Consider the following 18173-nt stretch of genomic DNA (forward strand, 5'->3'; position numbering starts at 1 on the left):
AAAAAAAAAAAAAAAAAAAAAAAAAAAAAAGGTATGCTTCCCCATGTAGTCCATTCTATCTTGATAAGCCTCACTCTTGAAAAGTACTTCCTTATACTGACTTGAAATCTGTTTCTCTCTTGATTCCACCAACCAAGCCCAGGAATTTTGCCCCTTGTGAACACGGAGAACTACTCGAATCACTTTTCAAATATTTGAAGACAACTGCCACAGTTGATTAAACATCCTGTTTGTTCAAATACTCCTCCTGTGATGTTGTTTCAGGTGTTCTCACTAGCCTTAAGCTTTCTCATGAATATGCTCTGGTTGAACCTATCAAGAGGTGTGGTACACATTAGTGTATCTACTGTATGACCTCAAAAAATGCCTACTGGTGTAGAATTCAAACATTCTCAAAGGATTAAGCTTCTAAAATGGGTTAGCAGTTTTATTGCACAGAAAGAAATACATCAATTGAGAAACCTCTCATGAAGGGAAGCATTCATGAAGGGAACATGAAAAGTTTGTTTTAATTTTAGATAAGCCTTAAAACGGTAATGACTTCATGGTCATTTATCTTTAGCTACTGACTTGTAAAGGAGACTTACAGTGGAGACAGCTTAATTATCACTATGCAGTAATGCTTGTTGGAAGATGAAGGAAGTAGCATTTAGGTAAAATTTGGTATCACTACAGCACAATTGCTCACAGATATGTACACTTTCACAAACATTTATTTCATTATATTGCAGTTCAATATTTTGAGATATTAAAATTACAGTTAATATATTGAACTTGGGCTGAACATTTGTGAGGATCATTGCTCTTTTGTGTTGTTAGATTTTTTGTGTGTATATAAACAATAGCTTCAAAACTCTAACTTATCTAATAATTGTATGTTCTTTTTTGCCAGTGCAGGTGCTTGACTAAAGATTATGAAAAGCGTCCAACAGTGTCAGATCTTTTACAGCATAAATTCATTACACAAATTGAGGGCAAAGATGTGGTGTTACAAAAACAACTAATGAAATTCATTGGCATTCATCAGTGCATGGGAGGCACAGAAAAGGCCAGGTAATCAAATAATATTTTTACTCCAAAAGTGCAAAAATTGTTGAATGAATTCTGGACAGTTTTGCAATGAGATAGTTGTTAAGGTGACAAAAAAAGAAAAAAAATTCCTGGAGGTAATGAGAACTTGCATAAAAAGTGAATGTCAACTGTTTAGTTATATTTCAATATTGGTAAAATTACTGGCAGCATTTTTAAAACAATTTTATGAGAACAAAGAATGTAAACTTCAATAGAGCATTTGTACTGATCTATGTTTCCTCATTTTTTCTGCTCTTCTATAAGGTAAGCTATCTTAGATTTGAGATTTAAAAAGGAACATAACCCTTGAAAGACTTTTTTGGCACTATTATTTGTTGGTTCATTTGTTCTGGTTAAATGATATTTAAAGATCATTTGAAATATCTTTCTTAATACTTCTTATTTGGATTTTTAATAGTAGGTGTGTTTATTTTAGGAAGTTTCAGAAATATATACAACATAAAATTAATCAGGAATTACATTTTACCCTATAATATTTTAGTATCTTCTTGTGATTGAATATGCATTTTAAAACAAAATTGGAATAATATTTATATGTGTTCTGGAGCCTGTCTTCTTTCCCTGAATAGTGACTATCCATATCATTAAATATCCTTATACTACATATTTTTTAAGGACTGCATAGCATTTCCTTGCTATTGGTTTAAATAATTCTCTATTGCAAGTAAGAAATTTCTGTTATTAACTGTTTCTACTCAAACAAATAACACTGTAATGAACAGACTTGTGCATGAATCTTTCATTGTTTCCCTAAGATAAATTTCTATAGATGGTACTATAGGAAAAAAGGAATAATTTAAGATTTAAACAAATTTAATAATTTGCTCTTGAGAATCTTGTTTCATCCCAGGAGCACAGCGCTATTTAGGAAGTTTGGAGAGGTGAATAGGACATGACTTATTTGAATTCTTGTTGAGTTTACAAATTTAATTCCTATTTGCTTAATGACTACTATGTGCCACACACTGTGTTAGGACTTTATTAATATTATCTCATGTGATTTTACAAACTCTGAGGGAAATATTTCATAGTATTCCAGTGTCACAGCTGAGAAGAATTGAAGTTTGCAGAAATTAATTAACTTGTACATGGCTGTATAAGTAATGAATGATTTTGCAGAGATTCTGATTCTGATCCCAACACCCAAACTTTAATTCACATGAGTAAACAGCCTAATGATTGTGGAGGATCTCAGGAGATAATAATAATCCTTGCCTATGTGAGTTTATGGTTTTTTCTACAGACACAGGATTAATATACCTTTAATGAGGAAAACTTAAAGTTGTGTGTGGAATTAAGTTGACAAAAAGAAGGAAGCAGGTGTATAGGTTATAGTGAGGAGTCGGTCATGGGGTCATTTATGCCCATATTTTATTCTTTGTATGAATGCATTTTTGTAGTCTGCCACAAATCATCCTCCTCCCTCAAAAAAACCCAAGCAAACAAACAAAATTCGAGGTATACTAACGTTATGTAGGGTATTCAATATCAAGAACTATGAAAGATCTGAGATTTTACCCTACTTGCAAGCTAACAAATTGGCCTGCCACATTTTCACAAATGCTAGCAGAAGACTCAAGGCTTATGGATTAGAGACCAAGGGCTCTATGATTCACAGCTAAGCTGGCAGCACGAGATTTTTATTCACATTGATTATCCTTGCCCCATAAATTTTAGGGAAGATGTGGAATGGCCTAGGTAGATGCTGTGTACTCATTGGGTTTGCCTCATAGCTGGGGAACCCTGAGCTTGGGAAACTTCAATCTTTTAAAGGGTCTGGTAGCATATTTGTCCAAATTTTGCCTTGGAGGAGCCATTATCTGGACGCCAAATAAAACTTCCATTTTTCCTAGAGGGAGACAATATTAAAGGTTGTTTTCTATATAAACATTATTGAACATAGTCTGGAACAAAAGCTAATATAAGACATGCAGAAACCTGACAGACTTATGGAGAATTGTTTCCCGGATACAAGCATCATAACAATGGTTGAACTATACAATATTTAGGTTTTTAGCCTAGCACTCTAAATTTTAGTGATCAAAAATTTGTAAAGAATATTATAAACTAAGTTAGTCACTGTATTAAGTTCAATACTTCTGATTCTGAGTCACAAGATATATTCTTATTTACCTGTTAAGGATTCAGAATATTCTTTTAATATGAGAATTAATGCTTTATTTAGTTATGGAAATTTTTCAGTCATTCTTTTAAATATTGGTCCTCTCTCCTTTTTATTTTTTACTCCTAAGAGATAAATATAGGAACTTCCTAATTTACCTTATGTGGTTTGTAATTTCTCCTTCATATTTGTCATTTATTTAGCAATCTCTGCTACATTCTGAGTGAATTCTTCAGAAACTGTTTTCCAGTTCATTAATTCTCTCTTTGAATGAGGCCTATCCTAGAAGTTATCCTACATATTTTTCATGCTGATGTTTATATCAACGTCTATATTTTCATTTCTAGAATCTCTCACTTTTTGCCATTTATATCTGACTTTTTGTATCTAGCTATTTTTTTTTTTTTTTTTTTTTTTTTTTTTTGTATGAGTTGGAGTCTCTGTCACCCAGACTGGAGTGCGGTGGCTGTTCCTGGCCACTGCAGCCTCCACCTGCTGGGCTCCAGCGATCCTTCCACCTCAGCCTTCTGAGTAGCCAGAATTGCAGGCACGCACTACCACGCCCAGCTGATCTTTTTATTTATTGTAGAGATGAGGTCTTATCAAGTTGCCCAAGCAGGTCTCGAACCCACGGGCTCAGGCAATCCACTCACCTCAGCATCTCAAAGTGCGGGATTACAGGCTGAGCCACCAAGCCCGGCTCATATCTAGCTATTTTTATCTGGCTAATTTATTTTTCTTTTTTGTGAATGTAATTTCATTTTTTTCTTCTTTGATCTTTTAAATCAATCACTTTCAGATTTGCTTTTCAACACAGTTGAAATGTCCTGATTATTTAGTGCATCTGTTTACTTAATATTTTATTTCCAGCCGGGTTCAGTGGCTTAGCCTGTAATCCCAGCACTTTGGGAGGCTGAGGCGAGTAGATTGATGAGTTGGAGTCTCTGTCACCCAGACTAGAGTGCAGTGGCTGTTTGAAACCAGTGCAGGCAGCGTGGCAAGACCTCATCTCTACAATAAATAAAAAAATTAGCTGGGCATGATAGTGCATGCCTGTAGTTCTGGCTACTTGAAAGGCTGAGGCGGAAGGATTGTGGGAGCCCAGCAGGTTGACACTGAGGTGGCTGTGAGTGTGCCACTGCATTCCAGCCTAGGCAACAGAGTGAGACTCCAACTCAAAAAAAAAAATTGATTTTTTTCTGTGGTTTAGAATTTTAGTTTGAGCTCACATCTGAGTAGGAGGCTTTTGTTTTGCTTTTTTTTTTCCTTTTTTGCATTCTCTTCTACTTGGGGGGTTTTATTTTTGCCATAATTTGGCTTCAAGATTACCCAATACAAAGCCTTCTGCTGTTTATGATTTGAAGGATATTGCAGCTCTAGTCACTGAGTCAGAGGAAAGTAGACTCCATATCTCTGTCCCATTCTGCCATCTAAGCTGTTGACTCCATATAAAAGGAAAGAGGTATAGATTTTTTTCAGTCTTCTCTTCCAGACAATGAATCTCCACATTCAGTCCATTCTTTCTAAGCCTAGTTCAGGGCCTTCATTGTGAGTGGGGCATTTTAGTTCCTTTACCTTCCAGGTCTCTTTCTGATGCTGAACCTGTTTCTGATGCTGGACTTTGAGTCAGCTTATTGTTTCTGCCCTCTTGCCCAGTGTTTATCTGATCTGTTGTGTCCACTGTAATGCTCATCTTGTAGAGAATGTCTTTTAAGTTTTATTTTAAAATATATTTTTAATATTTTATTTTATACAAATGTATGTTTGGAGAAGTATGAGTGGAGATTGAATCATTTACCCACAACACCGTCTTGACCAGATCTTAGTCCCCAGTTAAAGGAGAAGGAAGATTGTTCCCTCTCTAGGCATTTGTATACTGGTCTGAAAGTGTGAGACATTCTCTTGCAAAAGGAAAGAGGTTCGGGGATGCCACTGGCAATATACTGGGCAAAAGCAGTCTTCTTGAAGAATATGAAAAATGATTTGATTTGTCATAGTTCCTGACATTGGTAAAATTGATCTAAAATTTTACTGTATCAAACCAACCTAACTAACTCAAAACTGACTTTTTTGTATGTGATATCATCCTTTGGAATTCAATTGAGGTATGTGCTCAGCTGGATAATGTTTTACAAATTAAAGATTCAGCTTGAAAGAAAAACTGTCCTAATATAAGTTGAATACAAACTGAGTGCTTTAAATGTCCTGATTGGAGGGGGCAGTGTGTTGAGAATGGATACAAGAACTTTCTACTATCACTCAAGGGGTGAATATAGCAAACTACTATTATAAGTTATTTGCCTATTCTGAGGAATGAGAACGTATGTGTAGGCAACAACGGCTCCCATGATACCCTTCTCAAAAACTGAGAAGTCATCTTTCACAGGAGACAAAATTGACAATGTTAGAATACAGACTGAATCAATAGAAACTTGAATTATGAAATAATTTAAAAGAAAATTTTGCTTATGAATCCAGTATTTTAAAATATTCAACTTCTTGATTTAATGGGAATAGATAAAAGGCTTTTTTTTTTTTTTTTTGAGTTGGAGTCTCACTCCATCGCCCAGACTGGAGTGCAGTGGCCGCTCCCGGCCACCGCAGCCTCGACCTGCTGGGCTCCGGCGATCCTTCCGCCTCAGCCTTCCGAGTAGCCGGAATTACAGGCGCGCGCTACCACGCCCGGCTAATTTTCTGATTTTTTATTGTAGAGATGAGGTCTCGCCTGCCCAGGCGGGTCTCGAACCCGCGGGCTCAGGCAATCCACTCACTTCAGCCTCCCAAAGGCGCGGGATTACAGGCTGAACCACTGAGCCCGGCTGATAAAAGGCATTTTTAACTGAAATGTACTATCTAAAATCTTGACTAAAAACAGTAAAAGCTGACTTAAAAGGAAAAGCAATTTGGTGGAAAATATTGGATGGCTCAACAGAGAGGAAGGCAGAGAGCTAGGCTTAGGCACGAAGGAAAAGAAACAAGGGGCCTCATGTCTTTCCTCAAGAATCGCCTACTAAATGGCTGCCTCTGAAACCCAACCACCCACCCCCTAATATTTCTTGCAGTGATACTGTTTTTTTTGAATACCATAACCATCTCAAAATATTTGTAAATTGACTTTGAACTTTGTATCATGACCTTGAGATTCTAACTTCTATACTGGACCATCTGATTCCCCATACATAGGTCACAGGCCCATGCTCTAGAGAAATCAGGTGGTGATAGACCCTCGGTCCCCCCTCACTTCCAGTTTCTGTATGAGGCAGAGTGCTGCCTCTCAGCCACTTTAGAATTTTCCCCCATATTGAAAGGGTATTTTGAGCTGCAGAAGCAATGGATGTATACTCATTATATGGTATTTTTAAGTAGATTCCTAAAATTATTTCTTTTAAATATCTTGAACATTTGCCTAAAAATATTACTTGAGCTATCATTTGCATTCCTTTTAAATAAAGGAAAAATCTAGCCCAGCATCTACTTGAATGAGAACAAATTCTAAATTAAATTTTTGTGGTAGCTATATTATCAGCATGTTATTGAGGGGTACAATTCAAGGTTAGGTATACAAATGGTCATTGTACTGGTAAAGATTGGGTCTCCCTTTAGTCCCCACTTCACTTTCAGGTACCCTTATTGATGACGTGTACCCCCTCCTTCCCCTGGGACTTTCCCACTATTGCCAATACCTTTCTTGTAGTGTTATGATTGTTCAGGGTCCACTTATGAGTGAGAACATGTGGTACTCAGTTCTTTGTTTCTGTGATAGATCACTGAGTATTATGAACTCTAATTTTATAGAAGTTCATTTAGTAACTCAAGCACAATTGTTTCTCACACCAAAAATACTGGCTGTGTATATGACACTGTTGTAGTCAGTCTTCTTGTCCTAGCATATATATATGGTTTTTAAGCCAGAATGTATGGCACCTTTGAGATATATCTCAAGGGATTAACAAATGAAAGATAAACTAAAAAAAATTGGCCTACCATTCAGTGTTAAAAGTGCCTGACTCAAGCTGTCAATTCTTTATAGGGTGTGGTACTTTATGCAATGTAAATTTGCTCAAATAGGGTTTTGATTTTACAAACAGAACAATAAAAAGGAGAAAGCATAAAATCAATAGGAAATAATGATATGGTTCTTTCAGAGTGATATAATGTGTAACTTCATTTTACTTTTTATTTTCTGGGTGAGATAATTTTTCTCTAATGGCTGTGACTATGTCATGGTGAGAATTATTCACCCTTTGGAACATTTGCCCCTTTCCTTAACACATTGGACTTTAAAAATGCTATCCCTGCTACTCTTCTAACAACCATGTTTTCAATTTCCCTCTCCACATGACTGTTTGAAAGACACTTCAAACTCAACATGTCCAAAATTGAATGTATGCTATTCCATCCAAAATTTGTTCTTTGTTCCTTTTCTTATTGATGACACTGCCACTCATGCATTATGCCAACTAGAAATCTAGGAATTTACTTAGCATATTCCTCTCTCCTACTTTCCATTTTTAGTCTAATCAAAGACTAAATTCCTTACTGCCCCATTCAACCCAACTCCATTTGTGATGTAAGTTTAGCTACCACAGTAATTGTGGGTTGAGACAACATCCTTGTTATCTCTACATTTATTGAAGTCCTGTGTCAAGCTCTGGATAAAGAATCTACACAGGGTTCTGACAGCTGAAGCCTTTATAGAGTCTGTGCTCCAAGGCTTACTTTTTAGCAAATGGGATAAGACAAGCAACTAAATAACCATTATACAAAGCTTCAACCCCATAAAAATGGATACAAATAATGTCCTGTTAGAGTTCAGAAGCCGCAGAGTATTTCTGCTAGTTGGGGCAGGAGAGCTTATCTAAGAGGCAGTCTTTGAGTTAACACTGCAAGGAATTAACTGGACCAAATCATATGAAAATAGAGTTACCACTAGACGAACATTATTGGCAGAAAGAACAGCCTGAGCAACATGATGAAAGCAAGGAAATATACTCACAGAAAGGCAATCATTTAATCACTTATGGGGGGAAAATCCAGAAATATGAGGGGCTACCCAAAACAATGGAACTTAGTTATTAAAATTGTGTATTACCCATACATGTTTAAACTTCATTCACCTTCAGAGTACTCTCTATTTGATGTAATACACCTATCAAGATACTTTTTCCACTGCTCAAAACAGTTTTTGAACTTGTCAATTTTGGTACCTTTTAATGCTTCTGCCATTTTTTTTCACCTCCCACATCAGCAAAACATTTCCCTTTGAAGACTTTTTTCATCCAGAGAAACAAAAAAAAAAGCAGTTGCTCAGGGTAGGATTGGGTGAATAGAGAGTGTGGAGCATGGAGGTCATGCTGGTTTTGGTCAAAAACTGCTGAGCACTCAGCACAGTGTAGGCAGGTGAATTGTCATGGTGGAAGAACCAGTCACCTATTTGCTACAACTCAGGATGTTTCTTCCTCAAACTGTGATGCAATCTTATCAAAACTTCCAGATAAAAACTTTGTCTAACCTTTTGATTCAAAGGGCCAAGTTCCAAGTATACTATAAGGGACTCACCTTCCAAAAGATGTCTGTCTTTTTGGGGATCCCCCCTTGTAGGATTTGTTTGCGGAGACCAGACCATACAGAGTACCGAAATTCAGGCTGAGAGGTTTGACTTATGTCCTTGACAGCCTGTAGTGGAGAGCACCGCATCATCATCTCCTAAGCCCCCATTGTGTTCTTACCTGGTTTTGATTTGTTCTAAAAGGTGAACTATGGAAATAATAAGACAGACTGTAGTAATAATTTTGCATGCATTTTGTTCATTCTCAATATGACCTTTTTTCATTGTATTACTTCCTAACTTTAAACTATTATGGTTCTTTTGGAGGTAGATGAAGTTGGTCCCCACTCTGTTTAATTATCCTCTATCTCTAAATGTCTTTGGCCAGGATGTGTCCCCTTGTCATCTCCCATTACAAACTAATGTGAGCGCCCAGCCCTCACTATAGACACTTGAATCCCAATACCTGGTTTGGGCCACCAAAGGGCAACTCCACTGTCTACAACAGCCCACACAAGCTGGGGCCCAGACAGGAGTATTTACCTTCACACAATTTAGTAAATATCAACTCCAATGGCTCTGCAAATGAGGTAAGAACTGTAGATATCTCAAATTAGATACAGAAACAGGAGAGCAAAGTTCTGGAAACAAGATAACCTAGAGTTTGCTTTTATTCAGGTAGGAATCTATCATGGGTTCAGAAAATGGATCTAGTAGCTAGAAAAAAATGGAAAAGAGCAGCAATTTACAAAAAGATAATCTTAATATTCACAAAGGCTGATAATGAATCTTGAGTGTTGGAAGGATGAATGAATTTGCTTAAAACCTGGTATATGTCTAATAAACTGTGATAGGCAAAGCCACTAGTGACTAGCGTTTGAATATTTATATATTTAATATAACATTGATACATATAAGAGAGGACCCAAAAAAACTGGGATTATCTTTTGGAGGGTGGGCCCCTTGTAGTACAAGCTTCCCCCTCTAGGTAAGTGTTCTAGGAACCCATAGACATCAGTGTACCAACTAGTGTTGTGAGAGGCTGCATTTGGCTTCAGTGAATATTTTTTGGATATTCTTTCAATGTGTTGCCCATTTAATGATGGATGATTAACAAGCTCACCTGTCTACATTGTACTGAGTATTCAGCAGTTTTGTTGTTGTTGTTGTTGTTTTTACCAGAAATGGCATGACCCCCTTTTCCCTCTCTCCCTATTCACCCAATCTCACCCTGAGTGACTTTTTTTTTGTTTCCCCAATGAAAAAAGTAGTTAAAGAAAAACAGGAGACATTTTGCCAATGTGGAAGAGGTGAAACAAAAAACAGCAGAAGCACTAAAAGGCGTTGAAATTGACGAGTTCAAAAACTGTTTTGAGCAGTAGGAAAAGTGTCTTGATAGGTACTTGGAAGTTGATTTAAAGCTTAAACATGTAAGAATAAATACACAATTTTTATAACTAAATTCCAATTTTGGGGGGTCCTCCTTGTATTTAATATTGATATATGTATGCTTAATATAAATTTACATATATTTCTGTGTTTTTATAGGTTTTGAAAATTGTTTTGGACGTATGTGTATGTGTGCACATATGCATATGTGCTTATATTCTAAATAAGATTTTATTTTGGAAGACTCCAATCTTATCTCAGCTAAAATAAGGGATAAACCTGTCCCTGTGAGTGCTAGAAGGAAAGATCTCACAAAGGAACATGCTTGGCTGCATCCATCCAAGATAGACAACTCAGAAAGAAACAGATAAAGCTGGGAAATATAGTAGAGTCCCTCTAAGATCAGGAATTTTGGGAAAGAAATGATAACTTACCTTTTTCCACCAGAAATGTACTTATGCCTCTCTTTACCACTTTCCCTTCCAGAAAAGCTCCCAGAATAAAAGCTAAATATCTTTTTAACATGGTCTCCAGAATTTTACAGGGAATAGCAATTGAGTAAGTACTCCTGGGAGAAGGCCATTATGAGTCCTCTGCTCATAAGTAACACTAAATAAAGGGAGTAAAATAAACCAGAAGAGGCATTTGCTGATATATACAAAAAAGCTTGTTACACTGATGCTTCAAAACAAAGCAGGGTGAAGAAACATCACATTGATATGTTCTGCCATCTGTGTTGACTCACGTAACTAGAGAAAACTGAGACCAAGGTGGAGTGGAAAAAAGATTTGTTCAGGGTCATGTCATGCTGCAGAAGAGCTAGGGTCAGAACCCACTGTTCTAATACCTAAATCAGTTCCTGTCTTTATCATGCCTCCATTTTTTTCTCCCCAAAATAATTATACAATCATAGATTGTTATTACTAGAAGTGAAAATTTTAATGGGTTCCTTATTTTAGAGATCAGAAAACTAAAGCCCAGAGACATTGAATCCTGCCTTCTGAGACAATAGCCAATTAATGACCAACATAGGGCCGTAACTCAAATATTAAGATTTTCAGGCCAACGCATTTACTAGTTTTTGTATTCTTCATTAGTATTAGAAGTTAGCAGTCCCAAAACTGATAATGTGGAGAAATTTTGTTTGACTTTTTTAAGCTACTTAGTATGGTTTACTCACAATAAGCACTCAAATTTAAATTTTATACTATTTCTTTGTTATACTGCCACTGGAGTTTGCATTATTGAGTAGTATGTTTAATGGTCAAGGAGTCTTTGTCCATATTTTCCTAGTACTTTTTTTTTTTTTTCAATTAAGGATACTGATTGTGGAAACAGCTAAGTTTAAAATGGCCATCTAATGTATAACATCCTTGAAATAAATAAATTGTTGAAGTCCAGATAAGGGTTTATCTTTCTTTGCCTTGAGATTAGTTCGTGACTTTTTCTAAAGTTGAAATGATTGGATTCATTTTTATTCAATTCTAGGCAATATCCAGTATCTCCTTGCTCTTAATGATGAAGTTAACAGTTACACTTCCTCTCACCTCCTTTATCATCACCTCCTGGGATTGTGACACTATCTTTTTACATTGCTACCATTTAAGATTTGCAGTCTGATCCACAGTCCTACCTGAGCCCAGTCTTCAGCCATCCCCACCAAGTGCCAGCTATATGAGTAAAACTATACTGACCCTTCCAGACCAGTCCATAGACTAGCTGACAATCACTGAATTACCTTAATTGATACCAGAAGAGTCACCCACTTGTAAGTCCTGTCAGAATTCTGGACCCACAAAATAGTGAGATATAATTAGGTGGTTGTTGTTTTTAAGCTGCAACATTTTGAGATAATTTGTCATACAACAATTTATAACTAGAAAAAGAGGATATGAATCTTATTCAAATCACTAATTTTCATAGTATCGATGTGGCAGAAAAACCTGAAGTGGCTTACGTGATAATAATCTTGCCTTGGAAGCCCAAACTTTACCTGTATGATGACCACTTGTTTTCCTAATCCTGAATTGTACCCCACATCTTTAAAAAAAATTTTTTTAAGCATCTTGCCTTGAGTTTAAAAGAAATTTAGACATATTTGATCAACCAGTGAAGTGAGTCTGTTCACATAGGTGGGGGTCACTGGGGTCCTCCAGTGAATGAAGGTGTGCCTACTTTGAGGACCCAGGTATTTTTATTGGATTGTGGTCTGGCCCAGTAGGGGTCTTTTTGCCACGGGCTCTGTGGTCTTTGGAGATGACTAATGCTAAGGGGAAGAGTAAAGCTTTAACAGTTGGAGGGACTCAGAACTCTGAATGTAAGTATCAGCAGGTAATTAAAACCATCCAAGCCCAGCCCAACCAATGAAGTATATATCTATGTCCTAAGAAAGGATGGGGTTATAAATGAAAACTGAAGGAGCTGCTTCACTCAACCTTTAAAAGGGGTGGACAAGCAATTGTGCTTGCCCCCATCTTAGTCAGCACTTAGCACAAGGGAAAAGATCCATTGATTTGACTTCTCAGGGGACTCCTGAGTGAATGGAGCTGCAGACAGGCATGCTATGCCTGATGTGTGCGCTATCCAGCACAGCAGAAATGTATCTACCCAGAGGATACAAAACGTATCTGCCCAGAGGAATAAAATACCTGGCAGAGCCACTGGAGACCTGCTTTGCTGGCTGAGCAAGGCTGAGCCTGATTGGCAAGGACGCCACATGCTCAGGAGCAGCAATGACTCCCAGAACTAACAGGGTGCCAAGCACCATCTGCCCAGCAAAGTAGGAAGGAGACTAATACCTAGCTCAGTGAGAGCTGAGTAATGTGGCAGCTGACTGAAGCAGACTTGTCCACAAGCACTTGGGAAACATACTTATGAAGATGTTGTAAGGTGACAGAAGTCCCACGTCCCACATTGGCATGTGATGGCAATAAGCCTGCAACATTTGATTACTAATGTCATGATACCTATTGTACCCATAAGTAGTATGAGATGGTATGATATTATTTATGCATATGTTTTCATCCATGGCTCCTGGTCTATAACTCCCATAGCCCTTATATTTCCTAAGTGACTAAAAACAATAAGCATATTTTTTGTTAAAGTATTTGGCCTTTTGTCCTTGGCTCCTGAAGCAGCTTTGGGACAGCTTCAGAGTGATGAAAGGTGAAAGACAGTCTATTTCATAATGTTGGAGTGCTAAAGGTCTCAGAAACTGGCCTCAGAAAACAGAAACTTTTTTCTGACCTTCTCCTGCCTTCCTTTCTCGTGCTCCTTTTTTGCTCCCCAAGGCAGGCCATGTAAACTAAAAATACAATCTCCCCCTACCTTTCTGTCTTGAAGCTAAGCATAATGAAATTCTCTGACCTACTTTATCTGAACGTAGGTCATAAGACCCTCTTTTCAGAAAGGGTTCTAGCCAGGCTCGGTGTCTCAGCCTGTAATTCCGCGCCTTTGGGAGGCTGAGGTGAGTGGATTGCCTAAGCCCATGGGTTCGAGACCTGCCTGGGCAGGCGAGACCTCATCTCTACAATAAATCAAAAAAATTAGCCGGGTGTGGTAGCGTGCGCCTGTAGTTCCAGCTACTTGGAAGGCTGAGGCGGAAGGATCGTCGGAGCCCAGCAGGTCGAGGCTGCGGTGGCCAGGAGCAGCTACTGCACTCCAGTCTGGGCGACAGTGAGACTCCAACTCAGAAAAAAAAAAAAAAAAGGGTTCTGCTCCATACCCAGGAGGGAGGAGTGCTGCACAGAGGCCAAGAAAGATCTAGACAGGTATGGTGGGATTTACCCACTCAGTCTATTAGTATTAGTTTGTACCCTTTTGATCCAATCACATTTCTGTGTGGTTGTTCATGTTTCAATTATGCCTATCCAGTGAAAACTCCATAAAATGCTTAAGGATGAGGTAGGGAGAACTTCTTGACAGCTGAACATGTGTATACTTGCAAGAAGGTGAACATGATCTCACTAATGTACAGGAAGGAGGAAGTTCCCAGAAAGATCATGAATCCCCATCCCACAGTCCTTGTCCTATACATCTCATCATCTGTATTCTTTATATTATCCTTTATAAACCAGCAAATGCAATTAAGTGTTTGCCTGAGTTCTGTGAGCCACTCTGGGAATTAATCAAATCCAAGGAGGAAGTCATGGGAATCCCAATGTACAGCAGGCTGGCCAGAAGCACAGGTAAAAAAACAACCTGGAGCTTGCTGTTGGCATCAAAAGTGAGGGACAGTCTTCTGGGACTGAGTCCTCAACCTGTGGGCTCTGACATCATTTCCAGGTATACAATGTCAGAATTGAGCAGGGTTGGAAGAACTGGTATCCACCATAAAATTCATCACTTGCTTTATGTGTGGGGAAAAATCCCCACATATCTGGTCACAGTTTTCTGTGTTGATTGTGATGTGAGAACAGAGGAAACCCAGATTGTTTTTTCAACACAGGTAGCCCATGTTGTACAATTCTAGGAGATACCATTCATATCAATGACCTTACACTAGAGCATATAAATAGAACATTAATGGTGCCCCTGGAGTTGTGCAATGTGGACATGTAGATCAAGAGAGCCTTGGAGAATTCTGAAGACATTTGCTTTACAACCCAAAACAGGTGACCATCTATGATATGAGCTATGTACATATGATTTTAGCACAAGTAAAGAACCAGAGTAAAAAGCTATCCCTAGTTCGTTGTTTATAATCTGGTCCTAATTTAACCTGACAAATTTGGTTCTCTTAAGTACTTTCATGTAAGATTGCATTCACATAAAAGTGCATTCAGCAAATCTATGCAAGGATAAAATTATATCATACTTCTCTGATCATATGGACTTATTTATTAATTTCTTTTGTATCTTCAGCATCATTCACCAGAACATTGTTTTTTGTTAGTAGTTAGTATTAAAATATGCTAAATACAAATAGGGAATTTAAATTTATCAGGAATTAGTATCACTTTATAAATTCTGAAAGTTTGTATCAGACTCCAAAATTTTTGTAATGTTAATGTTTCCAATTATGTTCTAAAAATTACTAATTATTAAACTGATGGCATTACTCATTTTTAGCTATTAACACTTTAAATTGGGCCAGGCTCAGTGGGAGCCCGAGGTGAGTAGATTGCCTGAGCCCACGAGTTCGAGACCAGGCCGGGCAACTTGGGGAGACCTCATCTCTACAATAAACCAAAAATTAGCCAGGAGTGGTAACACATGCCTGTAGTTTTAACTACTTGGAAGACTGAGGTGGAAGGATCACTGGAGCCCAACAGGTCGACGCTGCAGTGACCCTAAGTGTGCCACTGCACTCTAGCCTGGGCGACAGAGTAAGACTCCAACTCAAAAAAATTGAGTCAATGATTTTTTTGCTTTGTTTTGTTTTTGAGACAGGGTCTCACTACTGTCACCCAGGTTGTAGTGTAGTGGCATGATCATAGCTCACTGCAGCCTCAAACTCCTGGGTTCCAGTGATCCTCCCACCCTGGCCTCCCAAGCACCTCAGCCTCCCAAGTATTAATACCTAGGACTTAAGGCTCATGTCACCACACCCAGCTCATTTATTTACCTTTTGTAGAGAAGGGGTCTTGCTATGTTGCTCAGGATATTCTCAAATTCCTGGACTCAAGTGCTCCTTTCACCTTGACCTCCCAAAATGCTGGGATTACAGGTATGAGCTACCTTGCCAAGACTCTATTTGTTTCTAAAATATTTATACAGTTTCTTATAATTTTATAGTTGTTTAATTTAAAGACATCTGAAAAATATTACATATGACTTCATGGGGTAAAAATAACATGAATCCAACAAATATATATACTTAAATAGAGAGAAGTATAACACATTTCACTAAAAAGAATTAAATTTCCTGAAAAATTCTGGGCGTACACCTTTTGGCCTTTAAAAAAATTTATTATAGGGTTGGACATGGTGGCGCAAGCCTGTAATCCCAGCACTTTGGGAGACCAAAGCAAGAAGATTGCCTGAGTCCAGGAGTTCAAGACCAGCCTGGGCAACTTGGTGAGACTTTGTCTCTACAATCAATCAAAAAATTAGCTGGGTATGGTGGCATGTGCCTGTATTTCCAGCTACTTGGAAGGCTGAGTGGAAGGATAACCTGAGCCCAGCAGGTCAAGTCTGCGGTGGCCGTGAGCATGCTGCTGCCCTCCAGCCTGGATGACGGAGTGAGACACCAACAAAAAAATTATTATATATAGACACAAACACACACACACACACACACACACACACGATGTAAGGGATTATCAAGGACCTTAACCTACATTATAAATATTCAGTATTGCCTGTTTGTTTCTTTTCTTTTAAATTAACAATGCTAAGGAGTTGACTAAATCCATTTTTGCTATCATTGCCATAAAAAAGACACATTTGCATAGGATTACATTTACTATTAAACTCAGTGCCCACAGGAGGCAGCAAACTGAGTATGGATGATAATTCTTTTGTTTTGTTTTTGCAATAAAACAAGATGCATGGTTTGAATGTAGTGCAGAGCAACTCTTTTCCCCAGGTGTCTGCACATTTTTAATCCTCTAAATACATTTTTGTCATGATGTCATAGCCTTAGTAATAAATCTGTTGATAGTAGCTTACTGGAAAAAAATTGTGCTTTAAGGTAGGTACAACTTTTAACCTTTTTTTTTTTTTGACAGGGAAGAGAAAAGAAATCTTTTTAAAAGGTAGTAGTGAAGGTTTAGAGTAGAATATTTCAGTCTTTGAAGTGAATTCAAAATGACATGCCCCTCATTCCATACTGCCAGACACATAAAGCTTTATCTCTGGTTGTTCAGTTGCCCTAATCTTTTTTGCTTCCCCATTTATTTTTCTAATCTCTGCAGAAAAAAAAAGTGCTATGTTTAACAGAATTTTTAGTTTGGAAGATTCTGATTCACTTCAAAGTTAGATATTATACATTTATATAAATACAGCTGGGCTTTTTTCAAGTGAAAAATCTAAAGTCAAAGTTTTCAGTGTTTTATGAGAAGAAAAGATAAAGAAATAAGTAAATACCTAACCATGAAAATTCCAGTCTTAGGACTACACATTGAAATTGAGTATTATTAGTTCATGATTAATTCTAACATAGATTTAACTATACCACAAGTTAGTCTCAAAAAATTATATATCTGTGATATATATGTATATGATATATACATATGTGTATCTGTGTGTGTCAAGTAGGTAAGTAGGAAGATAGATAGAAAGATAGATAGATAGCTCATCTGAGTAGCACAAACTAAAATGTGGGTATTGTTCCCTGTCCATAGATGATAGTGTAGATCTGTATTTATTCAAATAGGGACAAGATTGGTCATGCATTCTGTTGGGGGCATGCTAAATTTGATATGCCACTTAAATATTAAAGTAGAGTTATCAAGTAAGCAATTGGTTATAGGAGTCTGGACTTCAGAGTAGAGGTCCATGTTGGAGACAGTGGTTTGATTCATTTGCTTATAGAAGTATTCAGTGCCATGGCATTGGATTAAGTCACTGAATGTGAGTTGAGAAAGAAAAGGGTAGAACTCATTGAGGAGCTAGCAAAGGGGTCAGAATCAGAGATTAAAAGAGTGTGGCCCTCAGGGAGGAAGAACAGGGAATGTGGTCCATTGCAAGCTTTATGAACTAAGTATTTCAAGGAAAGAATATATAACTCTGCCAATTAGTGTTGGAAATTCAAGAAAGATAGAGTCATGTTGAATTTGGCCTCAGAGTTCCTTATAACCTTGACATGAGCCACCTCAATGACTGGGGTCGAGGGCAGGCCCAACAGGAGAGATGGAGGAGAGAGGTGAGGTAAAGAAGAAGAAATAGGGAATATGAACTACTATTTTAAGAAGCTCAGCTATAAAGTGCTGAGAAATGAGGTAAGAGCTGAAATCATGAGAATCAAAAGAGAGATTTTATTTTATTTTTGTTTGCTTTTAGATTAGAAAATATAATTTATTTAGAAAGTAAATTTGAGAGAAAAAGAGGAGCTTCACCTCCCCAAGGTGGCGGGGATAG

General features: G+C 37.6%; 1 protein-coding gene across 1 annotated transcript in view; it reads left to right on the plus strand.

The window, feature by feature from the left end:
- LOC103262133 (myosin-IIIa-like) overlaps positions 1-18173 on the plus strand; it is a 104662-nt gene that overhangs the window by 42045 nt on the left and 44444 nt on the right. Inside the window, exon 8 of the mRNA XM_008059746.1 lies at positions 898-1053. Within this exon, the coding sequence (XP_008057937.1) occupies positions 898-1053 (156 nt within the window). The remainder of the gene's footprint in view (positions 1-897; positions 1054-18173) is intronic.

Source organism: Carlito syrichta, unplaced genomic scaffold, assembly GCF_000164805.1.
Source record: "Carlito syrichta isolate Samal-C Ts95f unplaced genomic scaffold, Tarsius_syrichta-2.0.1 Scaffold304344, whole genome shotgun sequence".
Classification (NCBI taxonomy): Eukaryota; Metazoa; Chordata; class Mammalia; order Primates; family Tarsiidae; genus Carlito; species Carlito syrichta.